Below are 23,940 nucleotides of genomic sequence, written 5' to 3'. Positions count from 1 at the left end.
TTATATTTTCCTATTCATTGTCACTTTGTTTTGCCATTTCATTCTCTTCAGTAGCATCTGGAATTCCTTCTCGTTTCCTGTGAGACCCCTGTATTAAACCTCATCAGATAAAGAGCAGTTTGAACTCTGGCAGCAATGAGTATTATAATTTTTTCTCATTGATAATTCTTTAACAAGCCTTCACCTACACAGGTCATTGTTACCATTTTATTTACATCAAAATCTCACCACAGTCTATTTTCTCTTAGATGTAGACTGGTATGTATACCCATCTCACTCATTCTTCATAGTTCTCATTCCTTTGGCTTGGTGTCTTTGGTATCTGATGACTCTTTGTTCAGCTTGGAGCCTGTCCTCTGGCAGAAAGGTTTGCTTTTGTATTTATATTATCTATCTCTGTTAATCAATTTTAACTCTGCTAGTTAGTTTTCCTAGAAAGCAAAGGAAGCTACATTATAGGTGAACTGTTTTTAGCATCTTCTAAATAATCTGGCATATCTTTGGCATATCATTATTTGAAATTTTTTGCCCTAAATAGCAAAACTCCAAGCAATTGAAAGATTCTTGTCAGTGTTACAGGTGTGTGTCTGAGAGGAGACTGGCTGGACTTCTAAGTATACTCGATTGGGACGCTGTAATCTAGGTCTCTTTGAATGGCTGCATACATAAATTATTAGATTGTTGGATATTTTTCTCATGGTTTCCTCAGTCATAAACTGCAAAAGCCACACTTCTCTGGGATGTTGTGAGGAACATATGTGAGTAATGCTTTGAAGATATAAAGTACTGAATAAATGTAAAGTTTCAGTTCAGACAGATTGAAAAGGATTAGAGCGCTGGTTTCAGGAGTGATTTAATTATGGAGATATGAGATGGAGTTTTTATTTTGTGATCCTCAGATTTAGAAGTCTCTTGAACTCTTAACAAAGTTACCTAAAAGAAAATATTTTCCCTTTAACAGTGGTGCTCCTGGTCTGGTCCTCCTGGTTGCCATAATATCATTGTCCATTTAGGCTGTACTGTATCTCATTTGTGTATGTCACATTTATAGGTTTCTTGGAACATCCCTTTCTTTAAGTGTCTTCTGTGAATTTGCTGTCATTCACATGGCTTTAGACTATGCTAATCATATGGTCATCCCATGTCCTCTGCCTTCCTCCCTGCAACTCCAGTGATTAATGATTTAGTTTGTCACATGACTCAGAAAGCTTTTGGGTTAACTGAAAGGCAGCTGTCATGTGACAAATTATAGTTTAATAAGAACTCCTAAGTAAATAGAACTTTAAGAGTTCATTCTTGGATTTCTTCATTTTAGGCTACAGAGTCAAATTATTGTAGAGATGGGCAGATTACTAAAATAGTATACTTTTTGTTGGCCATGATTTCCTTCATACCTTCTGTTTACCAGTTTATCAACCTTTAAGAATGTTCTTAAAAAAAAAGTCTTAACCTCTGCACCTTAATTTGGAGCCCTCTCATTTTGTCAGAAGCTCTTATGCTCTGAAGTTGCCATTTCTATTAATTGAATGCGAGTTAACTCCTTTTGGCTCAGTTATTTAAAATATCTGTTACCTTTTTCAGTGTGCTTGTGTCTTAAACATTTTACATTAACATCCTCTCTGCTTTTTACTTCACCCTATAGAAGTATTTTGTATTAGATAATATGGTTTAAGGCCAAAGGATAGTACATAAGGTTTTATGATGAGAGGTTTCCCATTCACCCCTACCTCTCTATATAGGTAACGACTATTTATGATTTTTTGTGACGCCTTCCAGAGATATTCTATACCATAAGTAAATTAATGCATATATTCCTTCTTAGCCTTTTTAGAAAATATATGAAGTTATCTTAATGTAGAGTTAGGCTTTTTTTTTTTTTAATTTGTTTTTTTGGGAGATCACTATATCAGCATATGAAGCAGTCCCTCATTCTTTTTTGGTCTTAATGTCAGTTCTACTTCGGTCTGAAATTTGAGACATCCAGAATATTCTTCTAGATTGAGGTATTTCTACTGGGAATTCTCCATTTAAAATTGATACCAGAATCCATCTGATAATTATGTGCAAATAATGATTTCATATTCTTTTCTTCATATACAGAAAACCTTATTGTTATAGCTAAAAACAAGCTATTAAATGCTAATAAGATAATAAAATTATTTTTATTTTTATAGTTTGAATCAGCTTGGGTATTGACAAATATTGCTTCAGGGAATTCTCTTCAGACCCGGATTGTGATTCAGGCAGGAGCTGTGCCTATCTTCATAGAGTTGCTCAGCTCAGAATTTGAAGATGTCCAGGAGCAGGTAAAAAAAAAAAATGAAGCAAAGAGAAACAGGTGAAAGAATACCATTTTTTCCTTTGGTCCTACATTTAGGGCCTCAGTTTCACCACCTGGCCGTGGTGATCCGTGGTTCATCACAGAGAGTGTTATAGAAATCTAACCAGAAGGGAATATTTCATAGTGAATGTAGGCAGCATCTCTTCTGGAAACATAAAACCATTTTCCCCTTGTAACCCTGAAATTTTTTTAAGTGCTATATATACATTTTATTTTTATTTTATTATTATTTTTTAAAGATTTTATTTTTTAGGTAATCTGTATACCCAGTGTGGGTCTTGAACTTAGAACCCTGAGATCAAGACTTGCATGCTCCACCAACTGAGCCAGCTAGGTGCCCCAAGCCCTATATACTTTTTAAATTTTAATATTTATTTATTTATTTTGGAGAGTGCATATGAGCAGGGGGAGGGGATAATAGGAAGGGGGAGAGAGAAGAGAGAGAAAGAATATCAGGCCGACTCCCCGCTGAGTGTGGAGCCTGACAAGGGGCATGACCCTGAGATCATGACCTAAGCCAAAATCAGAGCTGGACGCTTAACCAAATAAGCCAGCCAGGTGCCCCAGCCTTAGTAGTAGACCACGTAAGTAGTTACGGAGCTTTTACTTGTGGGATCTCTAGCATTGACTGAAGTAATAGGTCTTTGCTACTTTTATGCAGAAAAAGAGCTAGAAAACGTGAATTTTTTATTACTGCAGACTTTATAAAATTCATAAATAGAAGTCAATGCTAAATGAGCAGGATTTTCTTCTGCTTAAATGAGGTATAATTTACATACAGAAAACTGCATATATTTAAAATGTACCATTTGATAAGTTTTGACATATGTATTTACCTGTGAAACCATCACAGTCAAGATAATATATCCGTTACCCCCAGAAGTTTAACAGCTTTCTGCATTTTGATTGCTCTTAAATTCTTTGTTCACTGTTTTCTTTTGTAAGCAAGCTTAGAATACATTTTTATCAGAGACTGATAAGCCATTTGAATCTCTGCTCTGTACCAAGGGGTGTATGGAATGTTACTTAGGGGTGGAGTCCCCTGAGGTAAAGAATATGTATAAGAACTGGTTCCTACCTTTAATAAGCTTATACCATGAGTGTTCATATGTCCACGTTATAATATTTTAAGTCTTTCCCCAGTCCTACAACTACTGCATTTGATTCCCTGATAATGAACTTAGAAGTGTTAATAGTTCATGCCTGTATATGTTGATTAATTGCTATATAATTTTGTTAAGAGTTATTGTGGTATTTTGGCATCTTTCCTGAAAGAATTATGAGAGAATTACACTACACAGCCTATCATTAATGAATAATTCTTTCACAGGCAGTCTGGGCTCTTGGCAACATTGCTGGAGATAGTACCATGTGCAGGGACTATGTCTTAGACTGCAATATTCTTCCCCCACTTCTGCAGTAAGTTTGTTTCTATTATTACTACTATTTTTTGAGTAGTAGAAATATAGAAAGTTCCTCAGAAAGCAGTACATCTTTAGAAATTGTTTTGGATTTTCTGTTATTTTTCATTACAGATATTTTCCTACTAACTTGTTCAGATCATTTCTTCAGGGACTCTATCTTACTCTAGGGCCAAAATTCTGAATTGGTGCTGTTAGAATTAATTCAGCTTTATTATTCTGGAGAAAAGCTATTTAAAGACATGTTTATCAGTAACATTAGGTTTAGTATTTATCATATGCTATGAGATAATTAATATCCATTACAGAGTTTACCATTGTATCATCATGCTTACAGGTTATTTTCAAAGCAAAACCGCCTGACCATGACCCGGAATGCAGTATGGGCTTTGTCTAATCTCTGTAGAGGGAAAAGTCCACCTCCAGAATTTGCAAAGGTAAGGATAATGCTGTGGGAAATGGGCAGACAAGGTAGAACTCGATAAATATTAATGTGAACAGAAGGATTATAATTTTTCATAAAATTTAAAATGTTAGGATTTTAACTGTTTAATGTTTAATTTTATCTAGAGAAATAGGGTTTTTCGTTGTTTGTTTTTGTGTAATTTGGGATAAATATTCACCGACTGTGTACAAAGCTCTGAATGAATCTTAAAACCTAGCATTTTTTGTTCATAGCAAAGTATCTAAAACACAGAATTTCTTAGCTTTACCACCTGTGAAAGTTTGTTTCAACAAGGAATCTCACTCTGAGAACTGGTATATTCTTCAGTCTCTGAAATTATTTTCCTTGGTCTATGACCACCTCATTAAAGTAAACTGCAAGGCACTGACCGCATTCCCAAAGATGGAGATGCCACTTGGCCACTTGCTACTCCGTTTCTAGAAGTATTATTCACTCCCAAAGTTAACCACATGTGTATGAGTTTCTCACCTCACTTTGGCTTTTATTCTGTTGAATTTCATTATTGTATCATCTTCCCTTTACAGGTTTCCCCCTGTCTGAATGTGCTTTCCTGGTTGTTATTTGTCAGTGACACTGATGTCCTGGCTGATGCCTGCTGGGCCCTCTCATATCTGTCAGATGGCCCTAATGACAAAATTCAAGCCGTCATTGATGCAGGAGTATGTAGGAGACTTGTGGAGCTGTTGATGTAAGATATCTTAAAGTGTGTCTGTTCTTTTGTCCCTATATTAGTTTGTTTTCTAGATGCTGATAAATATTTTAATACGTGATACTGACTTAATGTGCTTTGGGCGGCTCTCTTTTGTTACTTACATTGATGTCAGATCTGTTTATTGTGAGGCTTCTATAAAGAACTGCTTATTCTTTTGCTGTGAGCAGTCCTTCAGCAGGAACATTTGGAAAGCTCTGTGTAATTCAGCTAATGATTAATGACCTTAGACCAACCACTGGATAGAGAGCAGAAGGCATATTGCCACTAAAAATAGTCATTCCTAAGGTGCCTGGGTGGCTCAATCATTTGAGCATCCAACTCTTGATTTTTGGCTCAGGTCATGAACCTCAGGGTCATGAGATGGAGCCCTGCATCAGGCTTTCTGCTGGGCATGGAGCCTGCTTAAGATTCTCTCTCCCTCTACCCCATGCGCCCCCCCCCCCACCTCTCTTTAAAAATAAGTCATAAAGAGGAAGTGAAAACTATATTAAAGAACGAGAGGGGGATCCCTGGGTGGCGCAGCGGTTTGGCGCCTGCCTTTGGCCCAGGGCGCGATCCTGGAGACCCGGGATCGAATCCCACGTCGGGCTCCTGGTGTATGGAGTCTGCTTCTCCCTCTGCCTATCTCTCTGCCCCCCCCCCCCGCCCACGTGTGACTATCATAAAAAAAGAAAAAAAAAAAAAAAAGAACGAGAGGGAGATCTTGGAATCCAGGTGATGGAATACCTGGGAAAGATTATAAGAAAGATTTGTAGTCTTTATCCAGAGATACTAAATAAAGAGTAAGATAGGTCTTCCAGGGGATACCAAACACAACCTCATAGCATTTCCTTAAAAACCACCATAGATACCTTTGTGCTCTAAAGTCCCATCACATTATTTGGTTTGGATTTCAGTCCTAAGGAAGAGAGACTAGGGATAAAACTGTTGGATTAACATTTCTTTTCATGGTTGCAGGCATAATGATTATAAAGTGGTTTCTCCTGCTTTGCGGGCTGTGGGAAACATTGTCACAGGAGATGATATTCAGACGCAGGTATGAGTAAATGTAACTATTTTTTTCAGTAAGACACAGTACATTGAACCCTGTGATTGTTTCTATTACAGTATTTAACTCTGTGTTACTAGGGAGAATTGTCACTTTGTTTCATTAATGTTTGTTAAAAATGTTGCCTTAGCAGCTACTATTCAGTACCTTCACTGGCTCTCTCTTGACCTGTTGTTTATAGCAATTTTGGCTTCCCCTGGATAGAACTTACCCTTTGTTAGTCAAGTTTATTTCCCACTACTCCTTTTACTTGAAGTGGTTCTTGTGAGCACCGGAAGCCTCCGGTAGCATCCTTCTCTGTCATCTTTGTCTCATTTCTAGTAACTTCCCCTTTTTTGTACATGGTTAGTCTCCTATGTGAAGAGGATTCTCTCTTATTCTTAATGTCACCCCTCCCCCCCCATTCAGCTTCTATATCAAGATATATCATTCACAGTGGACTGTTCTAGCTATTTTTCTTTATCTCTCAGATATACTGGCATTGTCTTTAAAATTCATTTCCGGGATCCCTGGGTTGCTCAGTGGTTTGCCACCTGCCTTTGGCCCAGGACGTGATCCTGGAATCCCAGGATCAAGTCCCGCATTGGGCTCCCTGCATGGAAGCCTGCTTCTCCCTCTGCCTGTGTCTCTGCCTATCTCTCTGTGTCTCTCATGAATAAATAAATAAAATCTTAAAAAAAAATAAATAAATAAAATAAAATTCGTTTCCTAGGCTTCCATGGTATTGAAGTATTTTTGGTCTTCTGCTTCACTGATCATTTCTCCTTAGCAAGTTCCTCTTCCTGTTCTTTCTTGTTTGTGGGATTATGCCCTGGAGGGGATAATTATTCACTGATATTATGTGTAACTTCAACCATCACCCTGGGGCAGCCTGATTGAAATTGAGAATTAGGTTTTCCCCTTAGTTCTTGCTTAACCAGCCCTGACCTGCAGGAAGGCATTTAATGTCTTCACTTTTCTAATTTCTAAAATTTGGATTTGTACTTGAAGGTGTCTTCCAGCTCTAATACTTACTTTAAATATATGCTGTCCAGAATGGTATTCATTATTTTCCTTGATATGCTTGCACCTCTGCTTATTTATTTTACCTCAGTGAACAACACCAACAGTTGACCACAGCAAAAACTTGGACATTAGCTGGATTATTCCTCTTCCACCTTTCTCATCAGTCACTAGGTGCTGTCTCTAATCATCCCTTGTAGTGCTTAGTTTAGACATTTCTTGTTGCATTCCTGTGTCACCAGAAGGATGCTTGTAAAATGCAAATTTTATCATGTCATTCTCTTACCTATAATTTTTTATGGTCTCCTATTGTCCATAGAGGGTGTTTAAGATCCTTTAAAATCTGGCACCTGTTTAATGGAATGCTATGCACCAGAATGAAGAACTGTTGAGCACTGCTACAGAAATATCTCCAGGTTCTATCATTTAAAAAGGAAAACAAGGGGCGGCGGAATAGTGTGTAGGATCTTTACTATTTATATAAAAGGAGGCAGGGAGGAGAGGAGAAGAAAACAACATATATGCTTAATTATATTTGCATAAAATTTATCTGGAAGGAGACACAGGAAACTAGTAACATTGGTTGTCTCTGTAGAGACCTGGGTTGCTGGGATACAGGAATGGAAAGGAGGTGTTTTTGTTTGTTTGTTTGTTTTAATATAGTCCTTTATACTTTCTAAATTTTTAAATTAAAAAAAAAAAGTTTCTGTCTTTCCCTATGCTATGCTCTGTGGTTTTTCTATGTTTATTCCTTGGATTCTCTGTGACCACACTCATCCCTAAGTTTTAACACACTCTTGCTTCCCTCTGTACCGAACGTAACTCCCACGTCCCCATCCCTGCTCTAACCACTCCTTATACGGATCCATACTCTGCTTTGAATGTCGCCTCATTCTTCAGGTGTTAATTAATCATATAATATCCTGTTAATATTATTTTTTCTGAGAAGCCTTGTTGCTACCACACTCTTACGTTAAGTGCTGCCTTTTGTTTCATCTGTCATAGCACGGATCACACTGTACCGTAACTGTCTAATTATGAGATTGCCAGCTTCTAGTGGGAGACCGGAGTCAATGTTTTTCATTTTTGTCCTTCTGTAGTCTTAGGAGTTCTGGCACAATGTGTAAGGACTCAAAAACTACTGAATGAATGAAGTTCTGTCTACATCTAGTTCTGATGTCCCTTAAGTTCTATTCCTGGATCTCCAATAGTCTGCTTGCATGTCTCACATTTGTGTCTCTCACAGTTTATCTTCTTTCCCCCAGAAAGCTGCTTCCAAGTCTTTTTTTCCCCCATTTCAATTAATGAGGTAACTATTCACTCCCTATTGAAACTTTGCAGTCATATTTGGTGTTTCCATCTCTCACACCTTGTATAGCACAGTCACCAGCTCTTGACTTTCAGTGTTTTGGTATCCTTATCTGCTTACCCTTAGTTGGCACATGTTTTCTCTCGCAGAAGGGCTGTTGCTGTATCCACCTAATTTGTCTTCCTCTTCTCCCCAGCATTTTACTCCCTCAGTTGACTCCTCCTAATTACAGCTTAATATTTCCTAAAACAACCTTGTTCATGCTACTGTTCTCAGAAACATTGTTCTCAGAAACAATGAAGTTCTTTAATGACTGAGATAAAGAACTTTGAAAAACTAAAGAATTTGTACTTCAAGAAGATTTTAGTTGCATTCTTTCTTGTAGCCTACTGTTAATTTTGGGGGTACAGAACTCTTCCATATTTTGGTATTTTGTGGTAGCTTGTCTCAGCACTTTTTCATTTCTAGCCTTTATCTGCTATGTCCTCCCTCTTTGCTTGTAAAATCCTATCCGTGTTTTAAGGCATTCCCCTCACCGCCGCAGTCTTTTTTCCTGACTACTCCATACCAAGTCACAAGTTAAAGACAGTGGTTTTTTTAAATTATTTTTTGACATGTTTATTTTCTAGATCACACCTTTGGCTTTTAAAAATTGCTTTGTAGTATCTTTGAATACTGTTAAGATTGTGTTTCTTTAACCACGTTTAATTTTTGAGCTGTATGAATTAAATAGGCAAAAAATGGCTTCATTTTAATGTGTATTTCTTTTATTTGTGAGGTAGGTAATGTATTAAAATTTTAGTTTCTTTTAACAGTTTACATATTAAAGACAGCAACCATCTTACCTGTTGCAATTTTTTTAATACTATGTAGTGTGCATTTTAATTTTTTATTTTTTTGACGTGCAAATATTTCTATTATTGTCTCCCTGTAATTTCTTCCATTGTTTTTATGCTTGGAAAGTCCTTCACTATCCCAAAACCAGCTATTTATTGATACTGTCTTCTGTTTTTATTGTGTGGTTTTTAGGTTTACTCTTTAAATTGGTTGTGGGTTTATTCAGAATTGACTCTGAAAAAAATACTTTTCAAAAATAAAAAGTTGGGTGCCTGGGTGGCTCAGTCGTTTAAGCGTCTGCCTTGGACTTAGGTCATGATCCCAGGGTCCTGGGATCAAGTCACTTACGGGGCTCCTTGCTCAGCTTGTGGGGAGTCTCACAAGCTCAGTTTCTCCCTCTGCCCCCCACTTCATGCGCGCTCACTTGCTCTCTCACAAAACTAAAAAAACTAAAAAAAATAAAAGTTTTTCAACTAGTTAATCTCTGATAGAACTTTATTATATATTTAATTACTTATAATTACCTGCATTTATTTCTGGATGAGATATCTGTTCTGTTATTCAGTGATTGATTCTTGAGCCACCACATATTATTTCAATCATTATAACTTTATGATCTTAGTTTTGGTAGAGTAGATCTCCTTCGTGTGTATTTGTCACGTTCTCCCTCATCTTCGTAAGCTGTTTGATACTGAGGGCATATCCTTTTTATCCTTGTGTCCTCTAAAGCACCTGGTATACTTCTTTAAGTATGTATTTGTTGATTGACTACTGGGTAGAATGTTATCAGAGACTTAAAAAATCTGAGACCACTTTTGAATTTCTGGCCACTTGATATATTTACCCATTCAAAAGACCTTTAATATTCTGTAGGGAAAGGAAGATGAAGGGACACATTATTATGCCTTATGAAGGAGCAGTTATACAGTTGTAATATGTATCACAAAACTTTAATAATCTTAGAAATTAATTCTTATGGGCACTGAGTACTTTTCTACATATATAAAGTTATTTATTTCTAAAATTTCAAGGACAGACCTTATTTCTTTGCTTATATTTAACTCATGTTAAAAACATTTACTTCTTTTTGGATCAAAAGAGATTAAGTTTGAAACTTTTCCTTTTAGGTAATTTTGAATTGCTCAGCTTTGCAGAGTTTATTGCATTTGCTGAGTAGCCCAAAGGAATCTATCAAAAAGGAAGCATGTTGGACAATATCTAATATCACAGCTGGAAATAGAGCACAGATCCAGGTAATCCCATAGCATGTCCTTTTTTCTTCTATTTTTTTTATTGGCAAGTTTTAGTTTTTTTTTCAGTTAGCCTTAAATTTGTTTTTCATTATTGCCTTGGAGATCATTAACTTCCAACATTCTTATCTTGTTTAGTTTACTATTTTTTGTTGTTTTTTTTTTAATCCTACCTTACAGAAGTTCAGATTTTTGAAACTTACACTTTGGTCTTGGTTTTTCCCTCTGCCTTTAATATTTGATGATTTGCTAAGACAAGACAGAGGGTCTTAAATTTTCAAAATGTTTTGATGATCTTTATACTAAACAGATTGGCTTTATTCTTGCCAAGTAAAATATTTTTTTTCTAGTGGACCCATGTATTAGATAACTTTAGTTTTTCATAAAACCTTTGGGGACCCATATTTCTCTAAATGGTTATCCGCCCTTTAATTTTGTTCTTACATTACATGGGAGGGTAACCCAAATGGAAGATAAAAGCAAGCAGTGGGCCAAAGCGTTCAGCATAGGCCATGAGAAAGGCTAAACAACTGGTTATAAAAAAATAAAACACAGACCTATGGGACTTTGAGCGGAGTGGAACATAGAGGTTATCTCATCTAATATTCTCATTTGATGAAACTAAGGATGAGAGAAATAAAGTGATTTGCTCAAGGGCAGCCCTAGTAAATGACAGGATCAAGAGGACATGTCTTTCTACTAGACTTTGTTGGCTTCCTTCACTAGTATGATAGAGTTCTTGATCAGGAAAGCATGGTTGATGAATCACTAACTTCTGCTCATGAAACCAATATTACACTGCATGTTAACTACTTAGAATTTAAATAAAAACTTGAAACAAATAAAACAAAAAGCCAGAATGCTGCCAGGGACTAAGATTGATAGCTATAACGGTTCATATGAGGTGATTTCAGCTATAGTTGATTGCCTGCTGTCAGGCTCCTATGTAGAATTTGTCGGTTTCTGGATTTAGGAAATGATATGAATTCATTTTAGGTTTTTGAGCTAAGGAGAAAAATGAGGGACATAATTTGAGGCAGACTGTTTTAGTGTTCATATATGAGGAGTGAGTAAAAGTACTCTGTCCAACTACAGGCTATGCTGGTAATCTGGTGGGAGGTGGTGGGTTGGAATTGGATCAAGGCAATGCTAAAAGGGGAAGGGAAAAGGTGGCTCGGGATGTTTTAAATTGAGAATGTAAAGGAGACTTAGTGACTGATGAAATTTAGAATAAATAAGTAAATATACATAAAGAGAGGTTTGAGAAGGAGAACTTATATAGAGAGGGTGGATGATGTTTGAAGTGGATAGCAGATCTAAAGCAAGCTTTAGATCTTGGGGTGGAGCACCCAGAAGTGAGGACTGGATGGTTACAATACACAAGTCAGAGTTAGGTGCTGTGAAAGAAAGGAGACTAACAGAGAATACAAAATAGAACTTTTGTAATTTGTTACTGTGAATGAAACAAGAGACAACAAAGAAAAGAACTCAGGGAAAAAATTAGGAGATTATAAAATCCCAGACTCCAGGGCGGGTGTTACCAGTGATAATCAAGTATGGTTGAAAGGTTAGCGGTAAGAGGACTTAAACTCCTTCCAGTTAATTTTTAACACAGGGGAGAGGTATCATTAGGAAAGCTACCTGAAAAGTTATAATTAGTATCATGAACACTTTTACAAATTTTGTAATTTCCTTTTTCATTTAATTTTTTACTTAATTTCAGACTGTGATAGATGCCAACATTTTCCCAGCCCTCATTAGTATATTACAAACTGCCGAGTTTCGGACAAGGAAAGAAGCAGCTTGGGCCATCACAAATGCAACTTCTGGAGGGTCAGCTGAACAGATCAAGTAAGTACTAGCCAGGTAGCATCTAGTAAATTAAAAAAAAATTATGTCTACTAGTTATGAGTGCTCAATTCTAACCTCTTAGAAGATTGTTCTGAGTTTCATAACTAGACTCAAATGTGTATTTAATTCTCCCATTCCTTCTTGCTGAAATAATTCCAGGATAATAGAAAGCACAGTTAAAGTTTGAAAGAAGTTATTTATAACCAGTTGTTTGGCCTACTCTGGAGTTTTTGGTCAGAAAAATCTTAGTGTAGAAGGTTACTTGTAGAATCCTTGGAGTCCAACTTTAGCATCTAACTCTTGCTATTTTTAGTTTAGGTATTTTAATAGAATTTGATCAGACTTAAAAGAGGTTTATCTTAGAATAAAATGCCAAATTCACTAGAGACAGTGTCTCCCGAAAGTCCTATTAATACTCTGCAAAGGAAGCTGTATTAGCTTGAGACTTAAATGGCCTCTTGGGTGGCTTATAATTTTAATAGCTATAGAAGGCAAAAAGATGGACAGGAATCAGTTCCTTAAAGGAACATCATAAAATTAAATGCTAAATTATGGACATTCAGTATTTCAGATTTAAAAAATAAAAGATCAATGATGAAAAGATAAATGGAACTTAGACTCTTCCTAGCCTGCCTTAACTTTCTTTATGGGGAATTCAGATGAGGGGTTACACGAGTGTTGCAATAGTAACGCCTTCCTTATATATAATATCAGAAAAATAAAGCAATTTCTCATATTGTTGCTTTGTGGGTTAAATGTCAGCACTTAACCAATATTAGTTTTTAGTGCTCTGTTTGGAGTTTAAAAATGTAAAAGGTAGTCCTAACATTTCAGAAGTTGATTAGGTACAGAAGATAACTCTGTACCTAAAATAATATAATTTTAAAAATAGATTAACACTGCAAATAGCTATTTTGGTAAACATCATGGACAGCTTTTCAAGGAAGATTTCTAGTGGTCTTCAGAAGCAGTTTGTATGAGATTAAAGTCTTTTTCAACCTCCCAAGATTCTAGTTCTGGTTCTGGGGTATTATAATTATAAATATGCCACCACTGATAATGGCATTTATCCCAGTAATGGCAGTAATGTAGAAGTTATAATACGGTTTCTTAATTGTAATATTTAAACTTGTATACATATTTTTAAAACATTCCTAAAATACTGTGGTAGATTTCATCAGAAAGTATTCAAGGGTATTTTGCTCTGTTTAGAGAAGAGTGGAAAGGCTACTTACTATTCCTTTTTAAAATTCAGTATAGCTACTTATATAAATGAAGTTCATGATCAATCTCCTAGCAGTTTCTTCTTAACCAGATGAAGAGTTGAAAAATTATTACAGTCCAAATCACAGAAAATAAACTGACTTTATCACTGACAAAAGGCATCTGTGTGATTTTGCTTATTCTTATTCAGTAGAGAAGATTTAGATGCAAGAATCAATTAGAGTAACTTAGGAAATACCCATAATTTTTAGGTTAAATATAATCAAATGCTAATACATAGGTTTTTAGGAAGAATATTGCCTTGAATTAGAGAAAGTTTCATGGAAGAGATGAAACTTGCCATTGGGTAGAAGTTTGGTTATTGTGGAGGAGAGCAAATAGTATGAGGGTGTGAGGGAATGTGCACAGGTAATGTTATTGGAAAAGGCAACCAATATTGCTATAGGTTATGCTTTTGCAAGATGAGGAATTAAGAATTGGTGGGTTTTGGAAACTGGGATGAAGGCCTCAGTCGTGAGTATTGATTAGACTCATTGTCTTTAACTTTGAGAGTAGTATAAGAACATAATATTTTGAGGAGGAAAGAGCAATTAAGATGCCATTGCAGTAGTTAGTATACAGCCCGGATTAAGATGGTAGCATGAGATATGGATCTCAGGAGGGGAAGGAAGGTTCTGTAGGACTTGCTGGCAGGCTTTAAGTAGCAAGGAAAGGGAAGAGTCAGAGGTAACTGGGGAAGATGGTAGGTGGGTACCCTTCATAAAAATGAGGACACAGGGAATCCCTGGGTGGCTTAGTGGTTTGGCGCTTGCCTTTGGCCTGGGGCGTAATCCTGGAGTCACGGGATCGAGTCCCACATCATGTTCCCTGCATGAAGCCTGCTTCTCCCTCTGCCTGTGTCTATGCCTCTCTCTGTCTCTCATGAATGAATGAATGAATGAATGAATGAATCCTGGAGTCACGGGATCGAGTCCCACATCATGTTCCCTGCATGAAGCCTGCTTCTCCCTCTGCCTGTGTCTATGCCTCTCTCTGTCTCTCATGAATGAATGAATGAATGAATGAATGAATAAATAAATAAATAAATAAAAATAAAAAAATTTTAAAAATGAGAAACACAGGAAGGAATAGTGGGATATAATAGTGGTGGTTAATCTCTGTGTATTTTTTCTTTATACTTTTCTGTGTTTTCCAAATTTGCAACTAATGTTTATAATCATAAATAAAGCTTGGGGGGATCCCTGGGTGGCGCAGCGGTTTGGCGCCTGCCTTTGGCCCAGGGCGCGATCCTGGAGACCCAGGATTGAATCCCACGTCGGGCTCCCGGTGCATGGAGCCTGCTTCTCCCTCTGCCTGTGCCTCTGCCCCCCCCCCCCCCCGACTATCATAAAAAATAAATACATAATAAATAAATAAACAAATAAACAAACAAATAAAGCTTGGTTTTTGTTTTTAAAGATTAATTTATTTGAGAGAGAGAGAGAAAGTGCAAGTGGAGGAGGAGCAGAGGGATAGAGGCAGAAAAGCAGATTCCCCACTGAGTGAGGAGTCCAGTGCAGGGCTTGATCCCAGTGTCCTGAGATCATGAGCTGAGCTGAAAGCTTTTTATTTTTATTTTTTTAAAGATTTTATTTATTCATGACAGACACACACACGGGTGGGGGGAGGGGGATGTTGGGGCAGAAACATATGCAGAGAGAGAAGCAGGCTCCATGCAAGGAACTTGATGTGGGACTCAATCCCGGGACTCCAGGATCACGACCTGGGCCAAAGGCAGGCGCTCAACCGCTGAGCCACCCAGGTGTTCCTGAGCTGAAAGCTTTTTGTATTGTATAATCCTGTAGGTTTTCGTGAATGCATGTCCTATTTCTACCACTGTTGTGATATACAGGATAGTTCTACTGCCCTAAAAAATCCTCATTACTACTCTTTTACCCCCACCCCTCAAATCCCTGGCAGCCACTATATTTTTTTATTGTCTTTCTTTTTTTTTTTTAGGGGGGAGGGGAGAAGAGCAGACGGGAAGAATCTTAAGCAGGCTCCACACCCACCACAGAACCACAGAACCTGATCTGTACAGGGCTCAATCTCATGACCCTGAGATCATGACATGAGCCAAAATCAAGTGTTAGACATTTAACCAACTGAGCCACCTAGGCACCCACTTTTTATTGTCTTTATAAAAGTTTTGTCTTTTCTAGAATGTCATGTTTGGAATCACATAGCATGGAGTCTTTTCAGACTGGCTTCTTTGACTTAGTATGTTTAAATTGCCTTCATGTCTTTTCACAGCTTATTTCTTTTTATCACTGAATATAGCCCATTGTCTGGATACACTACAGTTTATCCATTTACCTATTTAAGAACATCTTGGTTACTTACGGGGTTTTTTGGAATTATGGATAAAGCTGCTATAAATGTGTACAGGTTTTGGCATGGACCTAAGTTTTCATCTCAGTTGGGTAAATGTCCACAGCGTGATTGTTGGATTGTATGGAAAGCTATGCAAAAAACTGCCAACCACCTTCCAAAGTGATTATCTTGTGTTGTAGTCCCATTAGCAAAAAAAAAGAGAGTCCTGTTGGCCCTCATTCTTTTTTTTTTTTTTTGGCCCTCATTCTTGTCAGCATTTGGTATTGTTGTGTTTTGCATCTTAATAGATGTGGCATTTTTTTTTAAGATTTTTATTTATTTGAGAGTGAGAGAGATGGAGCATGCGCATGAGCGGGGATGTTGGCGGAGGACGGTGCAGGAGGAGAAGCAGACTCCACACTGAGGAGGGAGCCTGACTCAGGGCTCAGTCCTAGGACCCCAGGATCATGACCTGGGATGAAGGCAGCTTCTTAAACAACCGAGCCACCCAGGTCGGTTAAGAAGCTGTTTTAATTTGCAATCCCCTGATGATATATATTAACGTTGTGTATCTCTTCATATTTTATTTGCCATGAGATCTTTTGACCATTTTTAAATTATTTGTTTTTTGGGGATTTTAAGAGTTCTTTGTACAAAATAGAATTGGCCTTTTGGGTCTATGGTGGCTTTAGCACCTGTTTCAGAGGTGTGGCTACCTACAGAAACAAAAATGAAATTAGCCAAAAGTATACTGTTTTGATGAGTTGCTCGTATTCAGAGTAAGAGTATTCAGTTTCTTGGAGTCCAGTTAACGTTGGAGGGGGATAAATGGAGATGGTATTAGAGAATTGGTTTTGTTTCATGTATTTGTAGCTTTGTAAGAAGGTGTAGCCAGTTAGGTTGAATGGGTGCTTATTTTTATCTCTACAGTTGGAGGATGACCCACTTATCTCATAAAAGTTTTATGAAATTGAAAGCTTTAACTAAATTATTCCTTGTATTAATTTAGGTACCTCGTAGAACTCGGTTGTATCAAGCCACTTTGTGATCTCCTCACAGTCATGGACTCTAAGATTGTACAGGTTGCCCTAAATGGCTTGGAAAATATCCTGAGGCTTGGAGAACAAGAAGCCAAAAGGAATGGCACTGGCATTAACCCTTACTGCGCTTTGATTGAAGAAGCATATGGTAAGATAGTGTATTTAATAGATATCCTGAAATTATTTTCCTCTTGCTTTTCTGACTTGTCTACATCTGTCAGTGAGTGCAAACTCATTTGAAAAATTTGTTCTCTTATGAATAATACTGTTTAATAGGCAGAAGTGGAAAAGAATATGCATTAATTGTGAAGGGAAGTGAGTACCCTTCAATTTAGCCATTGGACCCTAAGGATCTTCCCAGTTCCTGGACTCTGCTTGCTTGCCCACGTGGGTACTCTTGAATTTTTACTACTCCATCTGAGCCTTAAGAATATCTGTATCTACTGTAGACGATGCCAGATTCTATTCCTTTTCTCTTGTAAGATTTAGAGTTTGCATTTTGGATTGTGTCTCCCAATTCTTGTGTTCTTAAAGTGTTCCTGACTCTAAAAGTTTCATCTTGAAGGTTCAATATGTGCCTTTTGTTTTCTTCATTCTTCCAATCTCAGTGTTAACTGTACTCTTCATCATTAGATTACTAATGTATATTAACCTTTTAGTTTCCTAAGTGATTTTAATGCATAGCCAAAACCATAGTGGTTTTCAACCACTACTCTAGGGTTTGCTTATTCCTAGGATTGGAATTAGGGATCACAGGGTATGTTCTTCGTTTACCAGATAATGCAGAACTGTTTTCCAAAATGATTTTAACAATTTACCATTTAAAAAAAATCTGATTATAACAGCTACACCTGGGGCACCTGAGTGGCTCAGTGGTTGAACGTCTGCCTTCAGCTCAGGTTGTGATCCCGGGATCCTGGGATCGAGTCCTGCAGCAGGCTTCCATGGGGAACCTGCTTCTTCCTCTGCCTCTCTCTCTGTGTTTCTCATGAATAAATAAATAAAATCTTAAAAAAAAAAAAAAAAGCTATACCTACTTAGTATATTTTGAAATGTATAAAAAAGGAAAATGTTCCTGTACCTGGAGATCTTTCTCCACAGAAGTAACTTGTTAATTTTTTTATGTATATGTATTTTAATGTGGTGATATATAAGAATATGTATTTTTTTTTCCTTTGAGCAATAGTAACATTTATTTCCAGTATTGCTATAGCAGTCAGCTTGCTTATGCCTGCAAGTAAAAGCAAAACCTAGCTCTGATGGGCTCAAACTTAGTAAAGGGAATATGTTGGCTAATTGTTTCAGTTGGATTTCTTAGATTATGCAGTAGAAATTGATTCTGGCTGTTATTTTAAGGATGTCATATTCGTTTGTTGACATATTCAAAAGCTCTGAACTTGGATCAGAGCCAAGAATTAATTAGGTCATAGATACAGTTCAAAAGGAATACTTCTGCTACTGGCCTCGGACACTGAATGATGTGAAGACTGTTATGGAAGTTGCATCTGGGGACTGGTTGTTGCTTGCATATGTATTTAAGATGTCAGTTTGTAATACTAGCATTCAGATGTAATCCCAGTGATATTTTCTGTGCTGTTACAAAATACTAAAGATAGAAGTAGAGAAAATCTTCCTTTACAGTAGGAAAGGAGAGATGGCACAATACAATTTCGTTGGCATTTCCAACAGATACATACAAAAAAACATATATGTATTCACACACAGATTTTTTTTTATTCCATTCTAGGTCTGGATAAAATTGAGTTCTTACAGAGTCATGAAAACCAGGAGATCTACCAGAAGGCCTTTGATCTTATCGAGCATTACTTCGGGACCGAGGATGAGGACAGCAGCATTGCACCCCAGGTTGACCTTAGCCAGCAGCAGTACATCTTCCAGCAGTGTGAGGCTCCTATGGAAGGTTTCCAGCTTTGAAGCAATACTCTGCTTTCATGTTCCTGTGTCAGACCAGGCTACCCAGTCAAGTCCTCTTGTGGAGCCCACAGTCCTCATGGAGCTAACTTCTCAAATGTTTTCCATAATACTGTTTGCGCTCATTTGCTTGCCTTGCGCACCTGCTCTCTTACACACATCTGGAAAACCTCTGGCTCTCTGTGGTGGAATACCCTTCTAATAAAAAGGGTAACCAGAACGGCCCACTCTTATGGAAAATCCCTAGGCTTTGGAGATCCGCACTTATATATTATAAGAGTCATGGGATTATACACATATTAATGTGGCTCCCTTTCTTTGTGGGGGAAAAAGAGGACTCCTCCTCATTCCCTTTAAAGTGGGGAAAAACACTGATATTAAAAGATGAGACTAAACCTTTATCTTGAATTTCACACAACTACTTGCAACAAGGGAGATGTTTAGACCTGTTGTGTACACTTCAGAGTACTTCTCATGAGTTCTTCCACAGTGAACCCTTGGATTACCTGGTGGCTTTTCTAGCCAAATTTGCATTAATCCTTACTGAGACTGGATGGTTTTCTTTCCTCTATTGGCGCCATTCTTCACAGATATTAAAGTTAAACCATCCGCTCCCTCACCTTCAGCCTTCAGTGAATGTGCTTTCTAGTTGTCAGGAATGCTGAAGAATTAACACTTTGACTCTTAAATGTGATACTGGTTTGAAGATTCCCTTAGAGCAGAAAGGAGAGGGGCACATATTAATTTGTATGGCTATTGCTTCTCTTTGGTCTTATGTGTCTTAGGATTTGGAAGTGGTTCGATTCTAATGCTGGTATGAAGATTTAGAATCCTTAGTAATCGAAACAATATCCTGTAATTCAATAAAAAAGTAAAAAAAGAAAACACAAAAAATCCCTCCAATTTTCCCAGACTCAACCAGTGTGACTAGAGGCTGTGTTTCTGCATTAAAACAAATGTTTCAGGCTTTGTGGTCCTGACCAAGGTCCTCATTAAATTGGAGTTTACCCTAGGTGCTTTTCCCCTCTGTGACTGGCAGACAACACATACTTTTACTAAATAAAGGTTACTTAGGGAAACTTTTTTTTCTTAGCCAGGTGCAGCTTGATTCTAATGTATTCATGCTGCATATATGATCCCTTTAATGTAGCATCCTTATCTTAAATAATCATCTTCTCAACATAACCTGTTCAACCCAAATAAGGGCAGTGATTTTTTTTTTTTTAATAACCTCATTGTTCCCTAATCATTTCATCTCCTACTAGTACTGCCCAGTCAACTCCCCATAAAATAAAAAGTTTCTACCTTCTGGCTCATTTAATGATAACTGCAATGTACCTGCAACTGGCGCTTCCAGTACTGTCTTCAGTGATCCACATTTGTGCTTGGACCGGAATGAAAAAATAAGCTTAATTGCCAAGAGAACTGCAACTGAGTTCAATACAACTTCTTGGTGCTAGTTGGCCATCTTGACTCAATGTTGGGACACACTATCAGAGAAGATTTTTTTGTTGATATACTGTTCAAAATGAATTCTGAAAGAAAAGTTGCTCACTTCTGTTTTAAAGAATACCCTTTTAAACCTCTTTAATCTTGTCCTCTTCTAGAATTCATTATAATCCCAAAATGTAACTATTTGGAAGTTCCCCTGACAGGTTATCATACATCTCTGGTAAATCCTGCTGAATGTTAGGGATATTCAGAGCTTTCATACCTCATCATGTTGTTATTTAAGCAGTCAACTTATGTAACCTGGTTTAAACTTTTAAAAAGTCCACTTCAAAATAGAAAGATACAAAGGACATATATCAGCCAAGTGTGTGACACATTCTTCGCATCCACTCTGTAGTTGTGTCTGTGCTCTGGATGGATACCGTCTGATGTCTGTCTGTTACTTGATGGAGCAGCCACTGCAAAACTAGTCAACTCCCATCTATAACTTTCTCTAGTGCTGCTTTGTGCTGAAAGGACATTTTAGTTTACTGCACTTGACCTGTAAAAGACTTTGATTCTTTGTAATTTTAGGGACAAATTAGGTGTTTAATTTAAAGAAAAAACTTCAATTTTGCCTTTACATCACATTAAAATATTAACTTCTTTCAGAAGGGTAATAGAAGCACTGATTCATAGTAAAAATCTTGTTTTTAGCTTTGACTTTTTTTGTGGCTGAGTTTTTTAAAACTGTACATCACTGGTAACACATCATTTCTCTAGGATGTTTTCAATTATGTACCTTCTATGAGATAATTTTACAAATTTCATTTTTGATGAGCCAATTTGGGAAAAAAGATAAAGCACACAAAGTTGTTTCCCCAGGTTAGTAGGAAAATCGGCATACACTGGGAGATTTGCAATTGCAGGTGTCTCAGTGAATGAATTAACCAAAGTCCATTTAACTATTGTGGTCTATTTTCTGTCTAAAACAGGAATTTATCTTGCTCCTGTTCTACAAGTTCATGAGCCATGAGATGAGCTAAATTTTTTTTTTGAATAAAATGTTTTTAACATAAAAATTGGAATTAACTGAAGGATAAATCCCAGCATAACTGTTAGAACTGATAAAGCAGCCTTTTTGGTTATAGAAATGAGACTTTAGGAGGTAACTAAGTCCTAATTTCAGTTCTCTGCCTGCCAGATTGTATTAATGTACGTTGAATTTATTGAAACCCTATCACTAAGATGTTACTCATTACAAAAGCATGTTAATTTCAACACAGGAAAACTCTTCTGCAATATATACTAATTGGGGGGGGGGAAGTGGCATGATTATCCCTCTCCCCCCCCTTTTACCTCCAGACTTTCAAAGTATGTTCTTTGAAATGAAAACTTAGGTGGGGGAAAAACACTGACAGCATTTGGGATATAAAGGCACCCTGCATTTGAAGGACCAAGAAGTAGATATGGTTGGATTGAGAAAAACCAGGAAAGGAAAACAGATGAGAGTTTTCTATGGAACACTTTAATTCAGTGTAATTGTTACTAAGTAGGGCCCTTTTAAACCTTTGTCAGCTACACTGTTTTTGAAAACTATTGCCCTAGGATGGTTTCTTCCATCTGCCAGATAAAGCCAAATGGGCTCTGGGCCATTTTTTCATATAGCCACAAATTTAAACAATGACAGTTATCCCATAATAAATCTGAATTATTCCAGATTGTTGCTAATTTTGCCTGAGGAAAAAAATGTAATATATTTTATAAACCAAACTTTGTCAATTAAATCCTGTTGTACATGGCCACTCACAGGCAACTTTGAATTTACTTCTCTAGTGCTAAACATTTCAGTTATTTATAATCCCCTAATTTGGGGTTGCGTTATGAAAGGGTTTTCCTCAATTTGAAAGATTTTTCTTTCTTGCTGATTGGTTTTGTGAACATATTTTATATCAGTAGGCAAGTCTTTGCATATTAGTATTTTAGAGCTTGGGGCTTTTCATATATATTGCAATGAAATCTTGATGTGTAAGGATGTTTTTCAGTAAAGAAAAGGGATCCACTTTTAGAAGGGCATTGTTTGCTTTTCATATTTATATATTATGTTCTACCTCCTACATTCCAAAATTTGCTCATTTGAGAAATAGGTGTACCTATCTATATATGAAGTCTCAAATCTGGACTTTTTGCCATCTGAAATTAACAGAGCCACTTTCTTCTGTCTTCATTGTTGGGTGAGCAGAATAAATAGGTATCTGCCAAGTTGGAAAATATTTTTAGCTACCTTTATCAAAAGTTCATTATTGGGATTGGGCACCTGGCTGGCTCAGTAGGTAGAGCATGTGACTCCTGATCTCAGGGTGGTCAATTTAAGCCCCACGTTGCACATGGAGCCTACTTTTAAAAAAAAAGTTTATCTTAAAGAAATTTTACAAATAAAAAAAAATCTGCTTCCTCATGGGGCATCTGGCTGGCTCTTGATCTCAGGGTCATGAGTTTGAGCCCCATGTTGGGAGTAGAGATTCCTTTAAAAAAAAAACTAAATTTTTTTTTTTTTTTTAAGTTAAAGTAACTGAAGGCCAGATGGGGCACTAGTACAGTAAGTCTGCTCTAATATGGAGAGTATCCTATAACATACTTTATTGTCAGAAAAGGATAGGTACTAACAGTGGGTACCAGGACATCACAAAAATGTGGGATGAAGCAAGTTATCCACTTATTTTAAAAATATCAAATTGTCACTGGGTATAAATTTGGAAATTTAGGGCAAAAAGAAAAGATTAAGGATAGATGAAGTTTTGCTTTCAGCTGAGGGTAGAAAAAGCCCCATTTTCTTTTCCCATGGGTCACAAAGGCAACTAGGTCTTTGAGCCTCTGTTTTGTGCCAGGTGCCTGCCCGGGATAAGGGTTCCCATTTTTTCTCTTGTAATCCTCCAACTTGCTCTTCGAGGGAACTGTCACTGTGATGTAGGCGACAGAATCAAGACTTAGGAGAATCTACTTTGCCCCAAGGTCACAACCCTTAGACGCTGAATGTCCAGTGGTGGGAAAGAGCCTGTAGGTTGTGTCTGGAAGAAAGCAGTCATGTGGAGGTGTTCTGGGTCAGGAACTCCCAGACCAGACTTAAACAATAGCCACAGCTGGACCAGTCTTTTCTGGCTCTTTCTCATCAGCACCCTTAAAATAACTAAGGTATAAAGTTGCTTTTAGGTTACATATTTTGGGAACATAAGAGCCTCTCAGCCCAAACTTCTTTTCCTTTCTGTGGTGCTATAATTCTGTATATGACCTGACAAAACAACAGAAGTCAAAAGATATATATGCAAATGATTGATTTTGAGTTTAGTAGCATAATGGGTAAACTTAGAAACATGTTTCCATTCAACAAACTCCAATGTAGAAGTACACAGAGAGGGAAAGGCTTTGGAATGAAGAATTCGGTCTTAGAAAGCAGTGGTATCCATGGACGTGAACTTAACACAGCTGACTTCCTAAAGGAATCTCGTCCCAAGGAGTATCGAAAGATAGATCACCTCTTTATGTTGTTGAGTATGTTCTGCTTACTTCATCATTATGACCACTCTATGTTGTTTTTCAAAGTGTTCTTACGCTTTGATTTGGAATGGATCTGATGATTCTTTGTACTTGAATGTGGTCTGTCAGGCCATGGGTGAGTGCCTTGCACATAGTAGACTATTCAATAAATACTAAATGACTGAAGGAA

General features: G+C 37.2%; 1 protein-coding gene across 5 annotated transcripts in view; it reads left to right on the top strand.

Moving 5' to 3' along the window:
* Nucleotides 1–23,940, top strand: part of KPNA1 (karyopherin subunit alpha 1) — a 70,318-nt gene extending 46,378 nt beyond the window's left edge. For all 5 annotated transcript variants that reach the window (XM_025475407.3, XM_025475386.3, XM_025475417.3 and 2 more), the window contains 9 exons: nt 2,175–2,306; nt 3,672–3,760; nt 4,100–4,199; nt 4,753–4,916; nt 5,898–5,976; nt 10,264–10,389; nt 12,110–12,237; nt 16,823–17,001; nt 18,601–23,940. In XM_025475407.3, coding sequence (XP_025331192.1) covers nt 2,175–2,306; nt 3,672–3,760; nt 4,100–4,199; nt 4,753–4,916; nt 5,898–5,976; nt 10,264–10,389; nt 12,110–12,237; nt 16,823–17,001; nt 18,601–18,788 — 1,185 coding nt within the window. In that variant the 3' untranslated portion in view covers nt 18,789–23,940. The remainder of the gene's footprint in view (nt 1–2,174; nt 2,307–3,671; nt 3,761–4,099; nt 4,200–4,752; nt 4,917–5,897; nt 5,977–10,263; nt 10,390–12,109; nt 12,238–16,822; nt 17,002–18,600) is intronic.

This window comes from Canis lupus, chromosome 33, assembly GCF_003254725.2.
Source record: "Canis lupus dingo isolate Sandy chromosome 33, ASM325472v2, whole genome shotgun sequence".
In the NCBI taxonomy this organism is placed as follows: Eukaryota; Metazoa; Chordata; class Mammalia; order Carnivora; family Canidae; genus Canis; species Canis lupus.
This window is presented reverse-complemented; position numbering and strand designations above follow the sequence as displayed.